This window comes from Lepisma saccharinum, chromosome 3 (genome assembly GCF_977018435.1).
Source record: "Lepisma saccharinum chromosome 3, izLepSacc3.1, whole genome shotgun sequence".
Lineage (NCBI taxonomy): Eukaryota > Metazoa > Arthropoda > Insecta > Zygentoma > Lepismatidae > Lepisma > Lepisma saccharinum.
In genome coordinates, this window is record NC_139231.1 from 136,291,698 (window position 1) to 136,309,698 (window position 18,001).

General features: G+C 36.9%; 1 protein-coding gene across 2 annotated transcripts in view; it reads right to left on the bottom strand.

Annotated features, from left to right (window-relative positions):
* Positions 1 to 494: 494 nt before the first annotated feature.
* LOC145986017 (uncharacterized) overlaps positions 495 to 18,001 on the bottom strand; it is a 54,354-nt gene continuing 36,847 nt past the window's right edge. For both annotated transcript variants that reach the window (XM_083120188.1, XM_083120189.1), the window contains exons 2-5: positions 7,090 to 7,297; positions 4,697 to 4,881; positions 2,433 to 2,520; positions 495 to 652 (exon numbers count right to left, since the gene is read on the bottom strand). In XM_083120188.1, the coding sequence (XP_082976314.1) occupies positions 635 to 652; positions 2,433 to 2,520; positions 4,697 to 4,881; positions 7,090 to 7,272 (474 nt within the window). In that variant the 5' untranslated portion in view covers positions 7,273 to 7,297 and the 3' untranslated portion in view covers positions 495 to 634. The remainder of the gene's footprint in view (positions 653 to 2,432; positions 2,521 to 4,696; positions 4,882 to 7,089; positions 7,298 to 18,001) is intronic.

Genomic DNA, 18,001 nt, shown 5'->3' on the forward strand with positions numbered 1-18,001 from the left:
CATACTTGCATTATAGTAGACTTAATCAGTACTGGAGCACTGAATATGGTATGAGACTTCCACTAATTGCTGACCACATGACTTTGAATAGGTTTCGTGAAATTCGCAGATATCTTCACTTCGTTGACAATTCAACGACATGTACATCAGATAAATTGTATAAAATTAGGCCAATACTGAAACATTTCGCCAGTGTATTTAAATCATCTTGTCTAGCAGAAGCCATTGATGAAATGATGGTGCCGTTCAAAGGGCGCTCCTCACTAAAACAATACATAAGAGGAAAACCTCATCCTTGGGGCTTCAAAATTTAGGTACTAGCAGGTGTAAGTGGCTATGTGTACGATTTTGAGGTTTATGAAGGAGCAAAAGGTAATCGCTCTGAAGTTTCAAAAGAATTTGGAGCTGTTGGTGATGTAGTCCTCAGACTTTCTAAAAACATACAGGGAAAAAAATCACAAGTTGCACAGTATGAAAACTACTTTATTTCATTATTTACAAGGAGCATTCTACAATTTATACCTTAATTCCATAGAGGCTTTTTGGCGACCACGTAGTTTTAAAGTGCGTCTCATTCAAGGGCGTTTCAACTATTAAAAATCATGTATAGACCTCTAGTGACTCTTCCACAGCTCTAAACATATTGGTGAGGCTAAAAGATGGAGTAAGAAAGAGAATCAAAAGGTATCCATTCGACGTCCACATGCAATCCAACTGTACAATATGTATATGGGAGGTGTGGACAAAATGGATTATCTTGTGGGACTTTATCCACACACTCTCAGGCATAAGAGATGGTACCTACGTCTATTCCACCACCTACTACATGTTGCGATTGTGAATGCATGGATTCTATGAAAAATGGATCCTGAGAACAAGAAGATAGACTTGCTCGAATTCAAGAGTTCGGTTGCTTGTTCTTTGATATTCAGTGGAGTCGGGAAACAAAAAAGAGGTCGCCCTTCAGGAGAAATGCAGCCTGCAGTTAAGAGAAGGGTGAAAGTTAAGGCATCAAATGAACTCCGGAAAGATGAAGGGCCACAATTTCCACGTAAAACTAATGAAAAATATGCTGCAAAGTGCCACCTACATGGTTGTAAAAGAAAAACAAGGTATTTGTGTATGCGATGTAAGGAACCACTGTGTCCTGAATGTTTTCATGCTTTCCACACAAGATAAAATGTAATTTGTGATTTCAACTCCAAGTGGAAATTAAGCTATCATAAGTAGGCACTGAAATTTGTTATATTCCCAACATGCAAACTTAAGTACGATGTAATAACAATATTGAGAATCCTTTAAATTTTAATTAATATTATAATAAATGTTGCATAAAAACTTTAAAGAGTGGTTGTGAAGATAGAAATATTTCTTACATTTTCTTGTACCAAAACATACAAATATATCATTTGTGTAAACATTTTGTGATATTACAACTATAATGTGAGTAAATTTTCAATACAACTGTAACAATTGTGTAATGTGTACTAAAAACAAGGAAAATGTCCAGAATTATTGCAAAAATTATGTGAGAAACAAAACGAAATAAAACTAATTTAAACCCACATTTTGATTTACTTATTTCATGTAAGCCTCATATGAGACCTTTTCATTTTTCACATATGGAAATGAAATAAAACTTTAAAATATTTCTTCTATTTGTACCTATATAGAACAGACAAAGCAAGGCATATTTTTTAAATAATTTTTCATTATTCGTGTGTGAAAGGGTTAAACAAAAAATATCATTGATTGATTCATTTATTTTACTTCGCTTTTTGTGTCAGTTTTAGCTAATTTACGAAGATGGGGATGAGTAATGACATGATGAAATTGATGAACGGACACTCGCAAACATCCATGCCCAGGACAGGATTCGAACCCGGAACCCCTGGCGTCGTAATGCGATGTGCTAACCACTACGGCACGGGGGGCCGGCAATTATCACTAGAATATGTTTATTTAACAATATATATTCGTAAAAGTAAGTTTACTACGGAAAATTAGATAAAAAAAAGCGAGAATTGTGCGATTTTGTTACTCCTAATCCAATGCCGCCTTCATCATTTCTATAGGGTGTTCGGGGAAAAAGCACCTAAGACACAAACTGCGATTGTCTGTTCCTTTCATTTAAGTCACAATGAATCGATTAAATAAAATATTAGTATAATTTTATGTCGGGCATGTGTAAAGATTCTTAACAGTGATAATGCAACATGTATAATATGTCCTAAATGTTATGTTAAACATAAATAACTGCCTGCTGTAAAATATCCATTTTTGAGTCGAATGCTTTTTTCCAGAACACCCTAGATACATGTATGGCTAACTAGTAAATAATATGATGAAAATAATATATAGTAAATAAACTTCATCCACTAACGTAATGTCTTAAAAACTCAGTTTTGCCTGATTTCGATTTACGAACTTACCAGTTTCTTCCCTTGTTTTTTGAAGTACGGGAACAACATCACTTTTGCAACTGTTGGCCTCTTTACGGGAGAAGGATTGATCATTGCCCTGAAAAAGAAAGAAGAAACTTTCAACCCATATATTTATCAAGCATATTTATTCTACAATTAGTGATTCGTTCTGTGAGGTCCGGAAGCGTAGCCTACCTCAACATATTTATATATTCCCGGATTTTATTCTTTATAATTTCAATAAACGATGTTTAGTCTATATTAATAAATCTGAAATTCTAGGTTGTTTTTTTTATAATTAGTTCAAGTTTTCATCCCTGCCATGTACTCGCCCTTCGCGTGCAGTTAGGCATTATCTTGTTTATAACGTAACATTGTGGAAACCATGAGCAAATGAAAGCAGCTAATTTTCTGTGTGGTCATCTTTGTCGGTAAAAAGAGCAACAACGCCGCTATCAGATATTCAACTTCAAGCAAATTATGAAGATGTGGGACATTGGGTGCCTTCATTCTTGTAACCTCTGTATCAGAAGGAAACAACCGCAGCGCGATAACGGTGGGGGGATAGCCAGGTCCCCTTCATAGAAAATGTTATGCCCGGCAAAAGAGAATTATGTTTATCTCCGTCAAACAAATGGGTTTGAAAACATATACAGGGTGTCCCACGAACGGCGCAACTGGGAATTAAGAGTGGCGTTACTTTGTAACCGAAACCTGTACATACATAAGTCATACACCAAATGTTAGCCCTGTCCAAGTAGATATTTTTAAACATAGAAACAACAAACGGGGTGCAGTGTTGTTCATGCAGTGTTGCCAAATGTAAGTGAAAGTGTAAATTTATTTTTCCACAAAGCATGGAAAATTGCATGTCAAACATTCGTACGGAAATTTGGACGTCAATTTCCACCTTGGGTAGGTGGACTATTTCGCCATCTATAGTTCAGAGAAGAAAACCGATCGTTTTCGCGTATAGCCAATCCTGAAATGCCTCGTAAAGGCGTACCGGTCCAAATGGGTGTTTTAAAAAAAATATGAGGTACAGTGGCAACACTGTTGATGTTTGAAGGCAACAAAAGGTGTGTTTAGTGATGGTCTATGACATGGAAATACTGGAAACAGGAAAAAAAGGTTTATGTAATACAAATGAATTCACAAGGACACTCAATTTAAATTCCGGTGCAGGTAAATTAGTGTAATTCTTCATAGCTGTGGATATATGCTAATCTATTAAATAAATCATTTTTGTATACTCTCACACTTGGAGTATCAAGTGAGAGATCTTTTTAATAATGCTATATATACTGCTGGACAAAATAAACCGGACACTTGCATTTTTTGTGATAACGCATAAATTCTGATTCGAAAGGCTAACTAAATGTTGCAGAAACGGAATTAAGTACGAATGCATAAAGAAAGTCCGGGCCTATGAATAGTGCATATTGTACTACATGATCTGCCAAACATTCTGTAATATATCATTGCAATTCAGATGTCAAATATTAAGGTGTCCGTTTTTTTTTTGTCCAGCAGTATAGAAATGCGCAACCTTATTTCGCTCGTTTCAACTTTTGCAAAATAATTTTTAATGTAAACTCGACTGTAGACTCGTAATGAAATATCACAATACGAGCATGCTAAGTGCCTCCCCGATAGCGTAGTGGTAATATCGTCACCATCTAATGAAGGTGTCCCGGGTTTGATACTCGTGGAGGCACAATTGGTTCGGATAGCACTTTAAACTGTAGGTCCAGTCCCCATTAGCCTTCCTGTGCTTAAAATGGACTTAAGACGAAAACTCAAACGAGCGTGCTAAGTGCGTACGGTACAATTTCCTTTGATTTGAAAGATGCACACGAACGAAACCATTGTAATTATACCCAATTTGAAGCATGATATGCAACGTTCACAAATTTAAGATGAAAAATAGAACACATGCACATGGTAGGCTACCTTATTTTATTATCTGAATATTGACACAATTTTTAACTTTTAAGGAAGGCCAGTTGTAGTTCAAAGTCTTGCTAAAGTAGCCGGCCTTCGTGGCTGATACGACGCCAGGGGTTCCACGTTTGAATCCCGGCCAGGGCATGGATGTTTAAGTGTGTCCATTCATCAATTTCATCATATCCTCACTCATCCCCATCTTCGCAAATTAGTCAAAAGTGGCACCAAAAGCGAAGTAAAATAAAGCAAATCAATAATTCCTGCTAAATTAGTAAAATTTTGAACTTCCTAGATTTTGTCGAACGCAAAATTTATTTCTCACTTACCAAATAACCTCAACGATATCATCGTCCATTTTACAGGGAAATATCAAATCTCTATTTTCTTTGGCTTCTAGCTGTTCATGCCAGGACATGCCGGAGAACGGTGTCTTCCCGATTCTGAGTTCGAAGAGGGTAACTCCGACTTCAAATGTATCCGCTTTCAGGGGATTATATTTCCTGACCGTCTCCTTCAGAAAATAAAGAATTTTAAAATTAGTATTGTTTCTGAAGATACCTATGTAGTACACCCAACGGCAAAAGAAATAGTAGGCGAATTACCCATTACCATTTTCGGTCAGTGTTTCTTCCACAACTTCTCCAAATTAATTTGTATAAAAACGCAAATAAGCAGAGGGTAATATCTGAACCATACAACAAAGTTCCATATATAAAAGAAGGACAGGAAGTAAAATTTAAAAAAAGAATGAAACTAGTGATGGACAATTTGCCCACTATTATATTTGCCGTTGGCTGTACCTCTGTAAAAGACATCTTACGTAGGTAGCCATGTGAGGTATTTTATTTTTTTATTTTCTGCTGATAGGCTCTCCCTTCGTGATCCTGGGGTGTATAGTGTGACTCTTCCACGTAGTACACCCAATTGTCAACCTCACTTCCACGTAGTACACCATACACTGCATTTTGCAGACTACCGAGGCTCTGGCGTCTGGACCTACGGCCAATTTAATTCTTGTAGAACTGTGTGTGTCTTGTGTTTTATCCTCATGTGTGCTGAGTGCCCCTTTACAGCCTTAGCTTTTAACCCAGGTAAGAATATTTTAGTCCCTTGACATTATAGTTACGTTCTATTACTTATATTTTAGTTATGACACCCGCATAATGTGACGGGTGCAAAAAAATCCTAAGTGCTGAACCACCTAAAATTTCAAATTCATTCATTCATGATCCTACTGAAATCACTAAATCATTTTATAAGAGTCTTGTGAAGATGCGGTGTTCTAATATTTCAATATTTTTCCACATATTATAGGGATAATATCGTATGTTGTTGTGAATACTGCTTCTGTTTATATAAATTTCGACCTGCAGCGTGAAAAGATTGTTTTGAGAAATAAACATCTGACGTTCCTCATAATTACCTTGTAGAGGTTTTTCGGTGGTTATAGGTGGTATGTACGTAGGATGCGCTTTCAGTGGTTCATTTCTCACTTTACACTATAGGCCAATTTATTTTTAGCACATACGTGCAACTCGATAATTTATATTATGTTGTAGTTTTTGTAGTTGTGTGAAACTAGTGAGTCCAAACAAAAAGTTTGGAATATTTTTACGTTAGACAATAAGGGATAGACACAGCCTTTTAATGCAACAAAACATGGTATCTGTCTGGTGGACGTTCTCGTCTTTTGGCCTACATATGCCACCGTGCCTATCACCTATTGTCTAACATAATAATATTTCAAACTTGTTGTGAGGAGTGTATATATTCAGTGCAACACCTAATGATAATTGTGTAACCTCAAGTTCACGGTCTATCGTGAAATAGATATTTTCAGAGAAGCATTGAGAGAAGGAAAGAGAGAGAGAGAGAGAGAGAGAGAGAGAGAGAAGGAAAATAAGAGAGAGAGAGAAGGAAAGAGGGAAGAAATAGAAATTGAACCCTGTGGATAGAAATAAAGTGAGGTGAGAAACAAGAACACGAGACAGAAAACCGAAGAGAAGGAAGTGTAAAAAATGATCAACAAGAGAGTAAGCAAGAATAAATAAAGTCTAAAACAAAGGAAGGAAGATTAAAATCTCGAGAAATAAAGATGAACGGAAAGAGGGAATGCAAATATTATACATAAATTAATAAGAACAATATTTTTCGTAATGCAATACTTTTGGAGGCCAAGTGAGACTCTCCTCCCCTACTTAGGAACTTTGAGGGCACCCATTGTTCCACAATAAGTTATACTTCAATTGTATCTCCCCCCTCTTCACTCCTCCCATTACTAACCTTTCCTTTATGCTCAATACTGCTCATGGACGTTTAAAGGGGAAGTCTATTTTTTCACATAAAAGCTAAACGGGACTGGACCTATAGTTCAATGGGATCCGTACCACTGCGGAATGTACCTCCACGGAGGAGCGAACCGGCGACCCTCTTGTTTTCAACGAACGACGTTACCACTATGTCATGGGGTGGTGCTAAACACAGAGGAACACTTTACTTTTTTTTTACTTTACTTTACTAAAAAATAATGTGATGTATGTTCGTGCATCTATGTAGTTACACACACAGTTCTTTCGTAACAATAAAATATAGTGTGTTTTATTCTCAGCTACAAAAAGGTGCCGATATGGCGTACCGTTCCGTATCGCCAGCAAAAAATGCACTGCTTAATGGTGTGATTCATTTACATTTACATATTTATTTCTTAAGACTACCTCACCTGAAGCAGCTCCGGAGGCATATAATCTTGAGTACCGCAACATGTTTCATGGTGCGTCAGGTATCCTCCCTTGGACCTCCACGGACAGCTCAGGCCGAAGTCTGTGAGAATCCACTTGCCTTTTTCGGTGATCAATATATTTTGAGGCTTAAAATCTCTATGGGAGAATCCACGGGAGTGCATCCATGCCAAACCTTCTAAGACCGGTCTGCAAATAAGAATATCTTCATTAAACAGCACATTTATTAACACATCCATTGTTTCGGAACAAACTTAGAACCTTTAGAGATTTTTAAGGGGTAAAATGAGAGTACCTGTAATCTGCAACTGCAATAAACAACTTTAAGCCAGAAGAAATCTTTGTTAAGAAAAACAGACACAGATTGTAATTTAAAAATATATAAAATTATAACAAAAGTAATACTAAATTTCTAGTGTATAAGTGATAAAAAGTTCTTAGCATCAAAGATTGGATCTTTAAACAATTTTCTGATTTGTGGTCCCACAAATATGCCTTCTTTCAGCTTTGCTTCACTCAATGTAACAAATATGTGTTTCAAATTATTGAAGGCCTCACCTTCTTTATCCAGAGCTTTTACGAAGTTTTTCATTAAGCCTAACTTGATATGCAGCGGAGGCAATATGACAGAGTGGTGTATGATCACGTGGTACTCTCTAACGTCTAACCAATAAAATGAACGATGCAAGCAGCAGGCATGCATTTGTTGAATCTTCTGAACTAGATCACCGCTCTTATTACGTACAGCTTCTACTCGGCTAAACACGATCTTTCTCCCTTCACCAGCCGGATATCGGGATAAATTTGTACTTCACCTCGAGTCAAAAAAGTGGACAAGACAGACACTAGACAAGAGGTGTAGTGCATCGTAGTCTTACTTGAAAGGAGTAGACTATAAACTAAATGCAACTGACGTTTGAAGGGAACACTGAAAGTTTGCAAAAGCTACTCGATCCTGTCGGTTCCTGTTACTTCAATGCGTTCTCGCGTGGTTTTCAGTTCTTCAGTATTCATGTAATAAAAGGTTTGCAAGTTGCCTACTGCACTCACCTTATTTTTTGAATGAAGACTATTTCACCCATGGCCACAATTTCACCTAACCGTTTGAAACAATCTGACGAGCACTTGGGCATAATGAGGAATTCCAGCCCGTCAATTTTAGTATAGTCGGTCAGGTACATAAGTCCCTCATGTTTCAATGTAGTCATTACCTCGATCTCCCGTGAATCAAATTGGGCCTTGACGACCTTAGTGACCAGGTCCTGTTTTAGCGTTGGTTCTGTTCGCGTGGTGCCAAAAATAATTCCAAAGCCCCCTCTACTCATTTCGTCACCCAGGTGGTACACCTTTCTTCCCATCTTAAGGACAGAGGGAATTCCTATCCCATCTATTCGGTCCCTCTTTTCCGACATCTAAGTTTTTTTCACCACCCCCAGCCTTCAACTAACAAATACATTTGGTGCCGAATGAAGTTCGCTAGCAACGACTCATATTGCTTTGTCAAAATATTATATCGGCGGGCATTGTTGAATGTACTGTTTCATTGTGCGGATGAGAAATGAACTCAGATTAGTGTGGATGGAAAACTGATGGCAAAGAGAGTTCAAAAATTCTCATCAGTTCCCAGGTAATTCAATCAAACGATTCATACTACTTCTTTAATTTTAACCTTAATAGTAATGATTTTGAAATTGTTAAAATTAATTGCTATATCTAATCAGAAATATATTGAAATTGATTTATGCAATAAACAACATGTTTAACACAGAATATTATTTAGTGATGAAGTAAAAAAAAAATAAAGTGTTCCCCTGTGCTTAGCACCACGCCATGAAGGCGTATAAGGGATGTGGGGGTAACGCCCCACACTTTCTTGATCCGGTCGGGAGTGGGGGTGATGTCATCAGCATCTCGCCCCTGGCCGCCTTTACCCCCCAGGGTTTCCCCCAGGTACCCATGTTATTCGACGCTGGGTGGGCGCCGGGGCCGCTTCCAACGTTAGAAAAGTTCCCGGATTTGAACCGGCCGGGGATCGAACCCGGGACCTTTAGCATGGTAGTCAGACGCGTTACCGACTTTTTTTTTTAATTACTATTTTTGCAAATTACATTTTATATGAACATTGTTAAAAATAAGATACCTTATTTTTATTCATACAACTTTTAGGAAATTTGCATAATTCTTTCTGTTATAAACAATAGGTCTAGTGTTTTGCATTAATTCTTGTTGTAAGAAATTTTTAAAATTACATCCCTACTTAATATTTGTGCAGTTTAAAGTATAGTAAATAGAATTGCTAATAAGCCATTGTACTGCTTTCCATTTGGTTTTAGGATAATACTTAAAATCTGGTATTATTACAGTCTGTGTCGTATAATTAGCTGTTGATGTACGACATATTCTACTTAACATGTTTCGTAATTTTTGCCACATGGTACTTGCGTGACGACATTTAGATATTCTGTGTTCTATTGTATCTTCCTCATTGCACACATTACATAATGACGTGTCACTGAATTGAAATCTATGTCTTTTACTTTTGGTATCATATTTATCATGTACTAATATGTACTATAAGGATTGAACCTTGTTAGTTAAATGTTTCGCCCAAACATTCGTCCATACTATGTTCCATTCCTTATTGGGAGTTTGTTGATCTACTTTCGTTGACTGCGCATTTAGGTCAAGTTCCTGGCGATACAAGTCATTGACTTGGAGGTTCCCTATCGTACTTCCTGCTCCCAGTCTGTACACACATTCTGCAATAGAAGGTAAAAGATAAGCAAAGTTTTTCGGGATAGCTGCTGTGTGCATTGGCAAGGTCAAGGGAATTTTATCGAGGATCGATCCTAGCACTATCGCTGTGTAGCTATCTGGTTGTTGTATAAGCATCTGAAGATTACGCGTGTTGAACAATGCCGCTGCTTTCCATTCCACGTGCATTAGTCCCAATCCACCTGCCGTTCGCTGTTGCACTGCAGTGTTATAAGCCACTCTGAAAACCTGACCTTGCCACAAGAAATACGTAGCTAGCGATCGTAAACGTGTTGCAAAAAATTCTTGACAAAGGGAAGACTGCTACAACAAACCAAACTTTTGCGAATATGTATCTGTTTAAATAATGCACTCGTGATATAAGCGATAAATTTCTTAACACATTGGTTTTAATCAAACCTTGTATCTTATTTATTATTGTTTCAAAATTTATATTGATCGTCGATTGAAATTTATTCTAAAAAACTATCCCCAATATACTTACTTTATCTTTAGTTACAATTTCACGTCCATATGTTAAGTTGATTTGCTGTCCCAGTGGCAACAAATACGATTTTTTATAATTAATTCTTGCACCTGATATTTCCATATATTCATTTAGACAGACTATAACTTCCTCATAATCAGTCTTCGAGTTAATGAAGGCTGTTACATCGTCCATATACCCACATACATGTAAGTTATTTTCACAATATCTCCGAGATGACGATTTTCTTTGAATTACGTTCAGAAAACATGAACAGATATGAACTTAACGGGGATCCTTGTAAAACTCCTCTTTTCACCTGTATTGTCGATGTTAGGAACCCATTAACAAGTACCTTAATATATATATTTTTAGTTAATAGTTGTACCCAACTAATAAATTTGTCACCAAATCCAAGTTTTTGTAAAACTAATCTTAAGTATTTGTGGCTAACATAATCATATGCAGATGCAAAGTCAAAGGTGAAAATAGATGCGTCAGTGTCATTCTTCTCTTCATATGTTGCTATTATATCTCTAGTTATCATTAATGCTTGGTGTATGGTGCCAACACTTGTAACGATTTGTTGCAAGTAAATTAGCAAAAATCTTACAACTTCCAACTTTGTTGAAAAATAAATGCTCCGCTCAAAAATACGCGATGTAAAATCGCTCATGATTTAATTCTCATCATTTACGACAGATGGCTCCTATAATCACTCTCGAGTTATCAAATCGTAAAAAAACACGCCCACTAAAATCAACGGAAGGCAATAGCATCTGACATGTGCACGTAGAGGCAACAGTCGTGTTTTGCGTTTGGTTCCGTCGACTACTCTTTCGATACGCTTTAAATGCATCATCGGTAACAAAACTTTGAACATTGACGTTCTATACCATGTTACTTATAACACGCGATGAATTGCAAGCGATCCATTAAATACAGTTCCGGAACATTTGTTGAAAAGACGGTAAGCGCTATTTCTTGAATTACGCTACGTGTTACTATGTGGAAACGCGGATTGTAAAAAAAAGGCCATTTTGACAGTCTGCACTTAGGAGTAAAATTGGCAATCAAAAATGTACTACGTTGGAACCCAAGCAAGACGTACGCTGGTCTAAGAGGATTTGACGACCAAAAAGTGAAGGAAGTTGTGCACCCCTTTTTCCAGGACTACGAGAGAGGCAATGTGCAAAAACAAGGTAGGCAACAGTGGTTTTGTTATATTAGTGGTGAATTGATGTGCGATAGACAAAAAGCATGAATTCAATATTCGATGCACGATTCGCGTGAGTTACTTACGAAATATTACAGAAATAAAACTTTCCTTTGTCCAAAAAGACAAAAATACGCGTAATAGAGAACTGAATACGGCTTGTCGTAAAATAACTGTTCATCTCGATACCACGTTACCTGCCCCTCACTTTAAATAGATAAAAGGAAAACGCAAAATACGCGGGTGCAAAAATAGTGTATCATATCGGTTATTCTGCAATGTGCTTGCATTCACATTTGTATTAACTGGAGCAACGGTTGACATTTTTTGTAAGACACGTCGCAAAAAGGTACATTAGGTAATCGCGACGAAGTTTCCGCTAACGTCATTTCTCCTCACATTTCCCCCCTTTTGGGTCGTTTAGACTTGGTTAAAACTTTGTTAAATTGAACGAGGCAATGTAACACTTAATTTGGGAATGAGCATCTAATGGGGTGGAACCTTTTGTACGTACCAATAAGATTTTTTTGTAATTTCTTGGAGACGTTTATTTCTTTTTCAAAAAATGTGGTTTTCGTCCATTTTTTATGAATCTGCGATCACGAACAATTAGTAGTTATTTATTATTAATGATGAAATGAATGTTTTTTGATTAACATAAAAAAAATAAAAAAATGAAAGAAACTTAAAACTTGGACATATACGTGAGTCAAAATAAATTATATGCCTTTTTGACTTACCTTTGATGCATTGTCACTTTTTGAATTTGTTGTTGAATTCATTGATTATTACTGAGCAGTTTACGCTCAAAATCATTGTTGATTGTTAGAATGCCAAAAATGAGTTACACTATTGTTATTAAATTGTTAAAATTGAGTCTTTGACTTTCTCTTGATACAATTTACTTTAAGTACCTTCCCAATTTGCTACGGGCTAATACTTACTAGTGCGTAAGAGCGTGTATGGTACAGTAGTTAGCGATTTGTAGATTGCTTGAAATTGTGTAGTAATAGTTTAGTGACATAATTATTTTGCAGGGTTTGCGCAACGCATTTTTGAAGACTTAATTGGGAATACTGTTTCATCCCTTGAATATTATATGCATTAACAATTGTTTGGGAATACACTTATGAATGCTGTTACGCTCCCATCGCTAAATCACTCCCCCCATTTAGATTTTGTGACGTATGCCGAGATGCACATAATTTCGATCCACGACTCTAGGAAATTGTTGTAACAAAAGAGGTCCAGTTCGCCCCAATAGAATAAAAGCATCCGGCAACTTGCACGTTACACACTTGGCATTCCATATTGTGTGTTACCTACTAACAATAACATATATGGTTTTAACCTATTTGATATTATTTTTGTTAAGATTTTATACTCAACATTCATTAGATTAATTGGTCTGTATTCATTAATTGTTATCAGTCTCTTTACCTTAGGTATTAAAACAGTCACTCCAGTACTACCATTTTTTCCTATCTTAATTTTGTGAAATACCTCTTGAACGCACTTAGTTACTGTGGGTCCTATAGTAGGCTATATCTTTTTATAACCTTCACTTGTAATACCATCGATACCTGGTGATACATTTCCACGTAAACTGAAAACCGCTTTAGTTATTTCATCCTGAGTAAACTCTTTTTCTAATATATTTCTATCTTCATCCTGAAGTATTGTGGGTATATTATTTATTATTATGTTGCCCTCTATTATGTCGATCGTTTCTGTTTCAAATCTTTGTTGAAAAGGTTCCTTTATTACTTGTTGAATTTCAGATTGCATTGTAATTTCTTTCTCAGGTTTGTTTTTAATTTTGTTTATAATTTTTCTCTGACCTCTATTTCGTTCTTGTTTTATATGATATAATGTGGTTGTTTCTCCGTGATCAAAGGGCTGTACCTTACTTCTTACTTGAATACCTTTTATTTTATTTCTATGGAATCCTAATAATATCGCCTGAACATGCTTCATTTTATCTTGTACTGACTTACCTTGCAATACTTGATATTTTAATTCATGCAAAACACTATAGTAAAAATTGTACATACTATTTCTGTCTTGATATTTTTGTTTTCCATAGTTTTTACAAAGTTTTTGGAATTCTACTTTAAAGCAACTATCCCACCACTCCACAAGATTTATCTTATAAGTAGTTCTTGTTGACCACGTCTTCCATTTTTCTTGAAAACGTACTATGAATTCCTTGTCTTGAATCAATGCTTTATTTAAATACCAGAAACCTGGTCCTCTACAAATATTATCTGAATCTATTTTGATCCTAACAATATATCCAAAATGGTCTGTAAAGCAAATTGGGAAAGTTCCCACATTAGAAACATGGTGCTTAATATTATTAGATACATAAATTCTATCAATGCGCGAGGCATGATTTGGTTTGATGTACGTATAACCTTTTTCATTTCCTTTAACATATTCCCATGTATCAACTAATTGTAATCCATCTATTAATGCCTTTAAAGTTGGGGAGTAGTTGTAACCTGGTTTTTGATCAATAGTTTTTAGAACTGAATTAAAATTCACCTCCTAAGATGATAGATGTAATATTACCACTTAATTCCGCCGCCACGTCTTCTAGAAAGAAGTTGTTCCGCTGTGTTCTGTTTTGTGAACCAGAAGGTGCGTAAATATTACAAAGTTTTATTCCATTTAATATTGCTGTTATTATTCTTCCTGAATAGTAACATTGTACCTGTTGTATCGGTATTCCTTTACGAATATAGAGAGCTGTACCATGATTTTGTGGAGTAAAATTATTATACACATCATATATGTTACCATCTTCTAAATATGGAGTTCCAATTTCTTGCAAAAAGGCTATATCCACATATGCTTTTTTAAGGAAGTCTAGTAAAGCTTCCTGCTTAATATTACTACACGACTTATTATAATTAATAGTAGCCACTGTATAGGTCAACATCTTATGAATGTATAATGAAAAAATAAGGATTACATGTGTATATATATATATATGTATATATATATATATATATATATATATATATATATAAATATATATAGAATTATAAGAAAATACTCTTTTCCAGTTCATTTTACCTTAATCTTATTCTGGCTATATATGCAATATTTCACACCAATTATCAATGCCACACTATTTGTTAAATTATTGTTTTGATTTACTTAAATCACCTACCCTGCGCTTAGATCTTCTTTTCGCTAAGTTCATGTCGCTCACTTTCGCCGCACTTTTAGTCCGTTTTTTTTGTACCAGTTACATTTTCCCCTACCATTTTCATATTTACACTACTACTCTCACTATCTTCATCAGTAATTAACTCACTATCCATATCGTCTCCCATTGCGTTTTGTTGTTCTTCCTGTCTTTCTGCTGTCTTCTGTTCCTTAATGTCATTGGTGCGTACCACGCCACCCTCTACTACTACTTCTCTCACTGATTCCGGTTTGGAGTTTTCTTTCTTAGTTACCAAACATGGTGTACCATCTTCCTCTGGTATCTTCGAAGCCGCCACTGCCACTTCTGCTTCTTTCGTGGTGTCTTCTACGGGGTTGGTAGGTGTTTCGTCCTTCTGAGGGTTAGGGTGTCTTTCTGTATGTATTTCAGTTGATTCCAGCTGATTCTCAAGGCTAGTAGAAGGTGTTTCACTGGATGGAACTTCTAGGTATGGTCCTTCTCGTTGTTGCGCCACTTGACTAGTTTCGTCCGTGCCTGAGCGGAACTCTCAGGACAGTGGGTTGACGAAGGTCGCACATCCTACGTTCGTGACCAGGCTCGTGACAAATCTGGCACGTCCGTTGCTGTCCATCATAGATAACGTGACACTGAAACGAGCGTATTACTATAAACGAAGGTATTGGTTTTGTGACTTCCATTTTAGCCACTCGAACTCCATTATACACTGGGTATCGAAAGTTCCTGACCATTCTTCTTTGTCTACACTATCGACAGTTCCAAATTCTCGCAGTTTTTCTTTCACACTATCATCGTCCATTTCCAATGGGAGATTAAAGACACGTACAAATTTCACTTCCCTTCCCGCATCTTCTAATGACACTTTCACATTATTGCCATCAGCGTAACGAAACTCCACGTCAGGCCCATGTTGTTCTAATAGTTTTCTCATTGTCGCTTCTCTCACAAATTTAATATACACACAACGCAAAATTGTCGGGAGTTGTATTCCCTTCAATTCGTCAACATGCAGACGGAATTGTCCGTGAATAAATTCATGTATATCCGTTACCCTCGGTTTAGGAGCATTCACTGGAAAGCTTATCTTTATCGTATTTAACCTATTCATTTCGTTATTCTTACTTGCCACTATAGTACTTACAAGTTTATCGATTTGTCTCTTATTTTACAAGTCCGATTTTTCAGACGTAGTTGACTCACTAGCTGCACTCGGGGAACGCACTACCAGAGAACGCTATCAGCACGTCCAATACCAACGGCGTCCACCGAGGAACTACCGACTGAGCCACCGTGATGAAGTAAACAGTGATTCATTGGCCACTTTTCGAAACAACACAGTTTAACAACGAGCGGCTAGCGGCAGCTATAGTAACTTGGATATATAACCTAACAGCTCCAAACCAGATGTGCCTAACGAACTCAAGTATTCATCTATAGGTCTTGTCTAGTGTTACGGCCAGAGCACTGTAAAGTCAGGATTTTGCCTACCCGCTCTTCTTGCCCCGCGAGAACAGGTTTACCTGGTCGCCGGCCCACGGCAACGAGTCGACTTGCGTCTTTACCCGGGTTCCTCGTCTTCAAGGCGCTCTACGCTTACAAGGTAACTGATCATTCAACAAGACCCGGGCGCCTGCAAAACCTGCTGGAAGGAAACCACCCTCCGATAGCGTGTTGTTCCAGGCGTTTCTTCACCGCGTGGACAGCTGGAGCCAGTGTTACCTACTTACGTAGCTCTAAATCCTACGAAGTCCTAGGAGGAGCTTTCTAAGAAGAATTTATATACTTAACTATTTCAGTGTAAGCAGTTTTTATCTTATTGACAGGAAATGCACGCACTATTACAGCTTCATTTATTTAAATGAATGATCGGGCAAACAAAAAACTCCTCATCGAAAACTAATTGATTTTCATTGCATGGTGTCTTAACCAGGCACGCAGTGGCGCAACCACAGGGGGCAGGGGGCATTGCTCATTAACCTTGGAAGAAAATGAAGTCTAGCGGGGGTGGGCAAGGGGGGTAAACATTAAAGTACAAGAAAAACCAGGCTAGCAGAATTCAAGAGTAGCAGAGCCAAAGGATACTCAAGATGGAATTAGTTTTCATATTTTTCTTGTATTTTTCTTTCAGACGGCCAAGGGCACCTGCAGAAGGGAACGGAGAGGCAATTGCAACCCCTTGATTTCATATTTTATGAAAGTAGAAATATATTAAGGACAGTCTCATCAAGTTCAATGCCATATCTAGGGGGTAGTGGGAGTCGGCCCTAGGAGTCGAACGATCTAAATGAAAAACGTTTTAAAACATACAGTGCCATAGAGGCCCATGCCAACATTGCTATCAATGTTAGTTTGTTATAAGATTGATGAATTTATTATGTAATGTATTTAAATATGCATTAAATAAACTTTGAATACGTACACAATTTAGTGTTAACATGTTGCATATATATTTCTTCTGTTACGTCGCTCCATATGCATATGTGAAAAGAAAATATTGTACATGAAGATTTTGCATGCCATATGTACATTCGGAATGCATTTATCATGCACTTTCTTTCTTTCGAAAACAGTTTGTGTGCTTGTTTTTCATTATTAGCTAATGTAATATCAACGCGTTGAAAAAATATTTCAAATCCTCTGTTTCAACAGAAATGCGTTTGAACCGACTTCTACCCACCCCCTTTTTGCATGATTTATGAGAATAATAATGCCTTTGATGTTACTTTATTACTATTATTGTTATTGGCACGTTTATCCAGGTAATTGCCCCTCCAAACGAAAATTCGTGGTTGCGCCTCTGCAGGCGCGTAGCCAGAATTGATTGGCGGGGTGGGGGCGGGGGGAGCTCATGGGTTATCAGGGAGGGCTTCATAAACCAAGTCCGTTTTCAAAGGTTTAATAGTATTATATGAAAGTAAATTATGTGTGTGTGGGTGTATGGGGTGTGTGTGTGTGTGTGTGTGTGTGTGTGTGTGTGTGTGTGTGTGTGTAATCATTAAGTTAATATAGGACACAGTAAAACTTGAAATATTGTTCAAATAGTTAACAGTATATTTTCAATAACTTCCCACTCATAGCTGAAGCTGAGAGAAAATATTCTAATACTTCCTGCTACTTTGACTTCCACTCGTAAATCAGATGAAATAAATTTACGCCTATCTGTTCTTTGTATTTTGTGAATTTAACCTTTATCAAGTTTTGAGCAAAATAATATCTGCAGTCTACATTTTCACTCGTCAC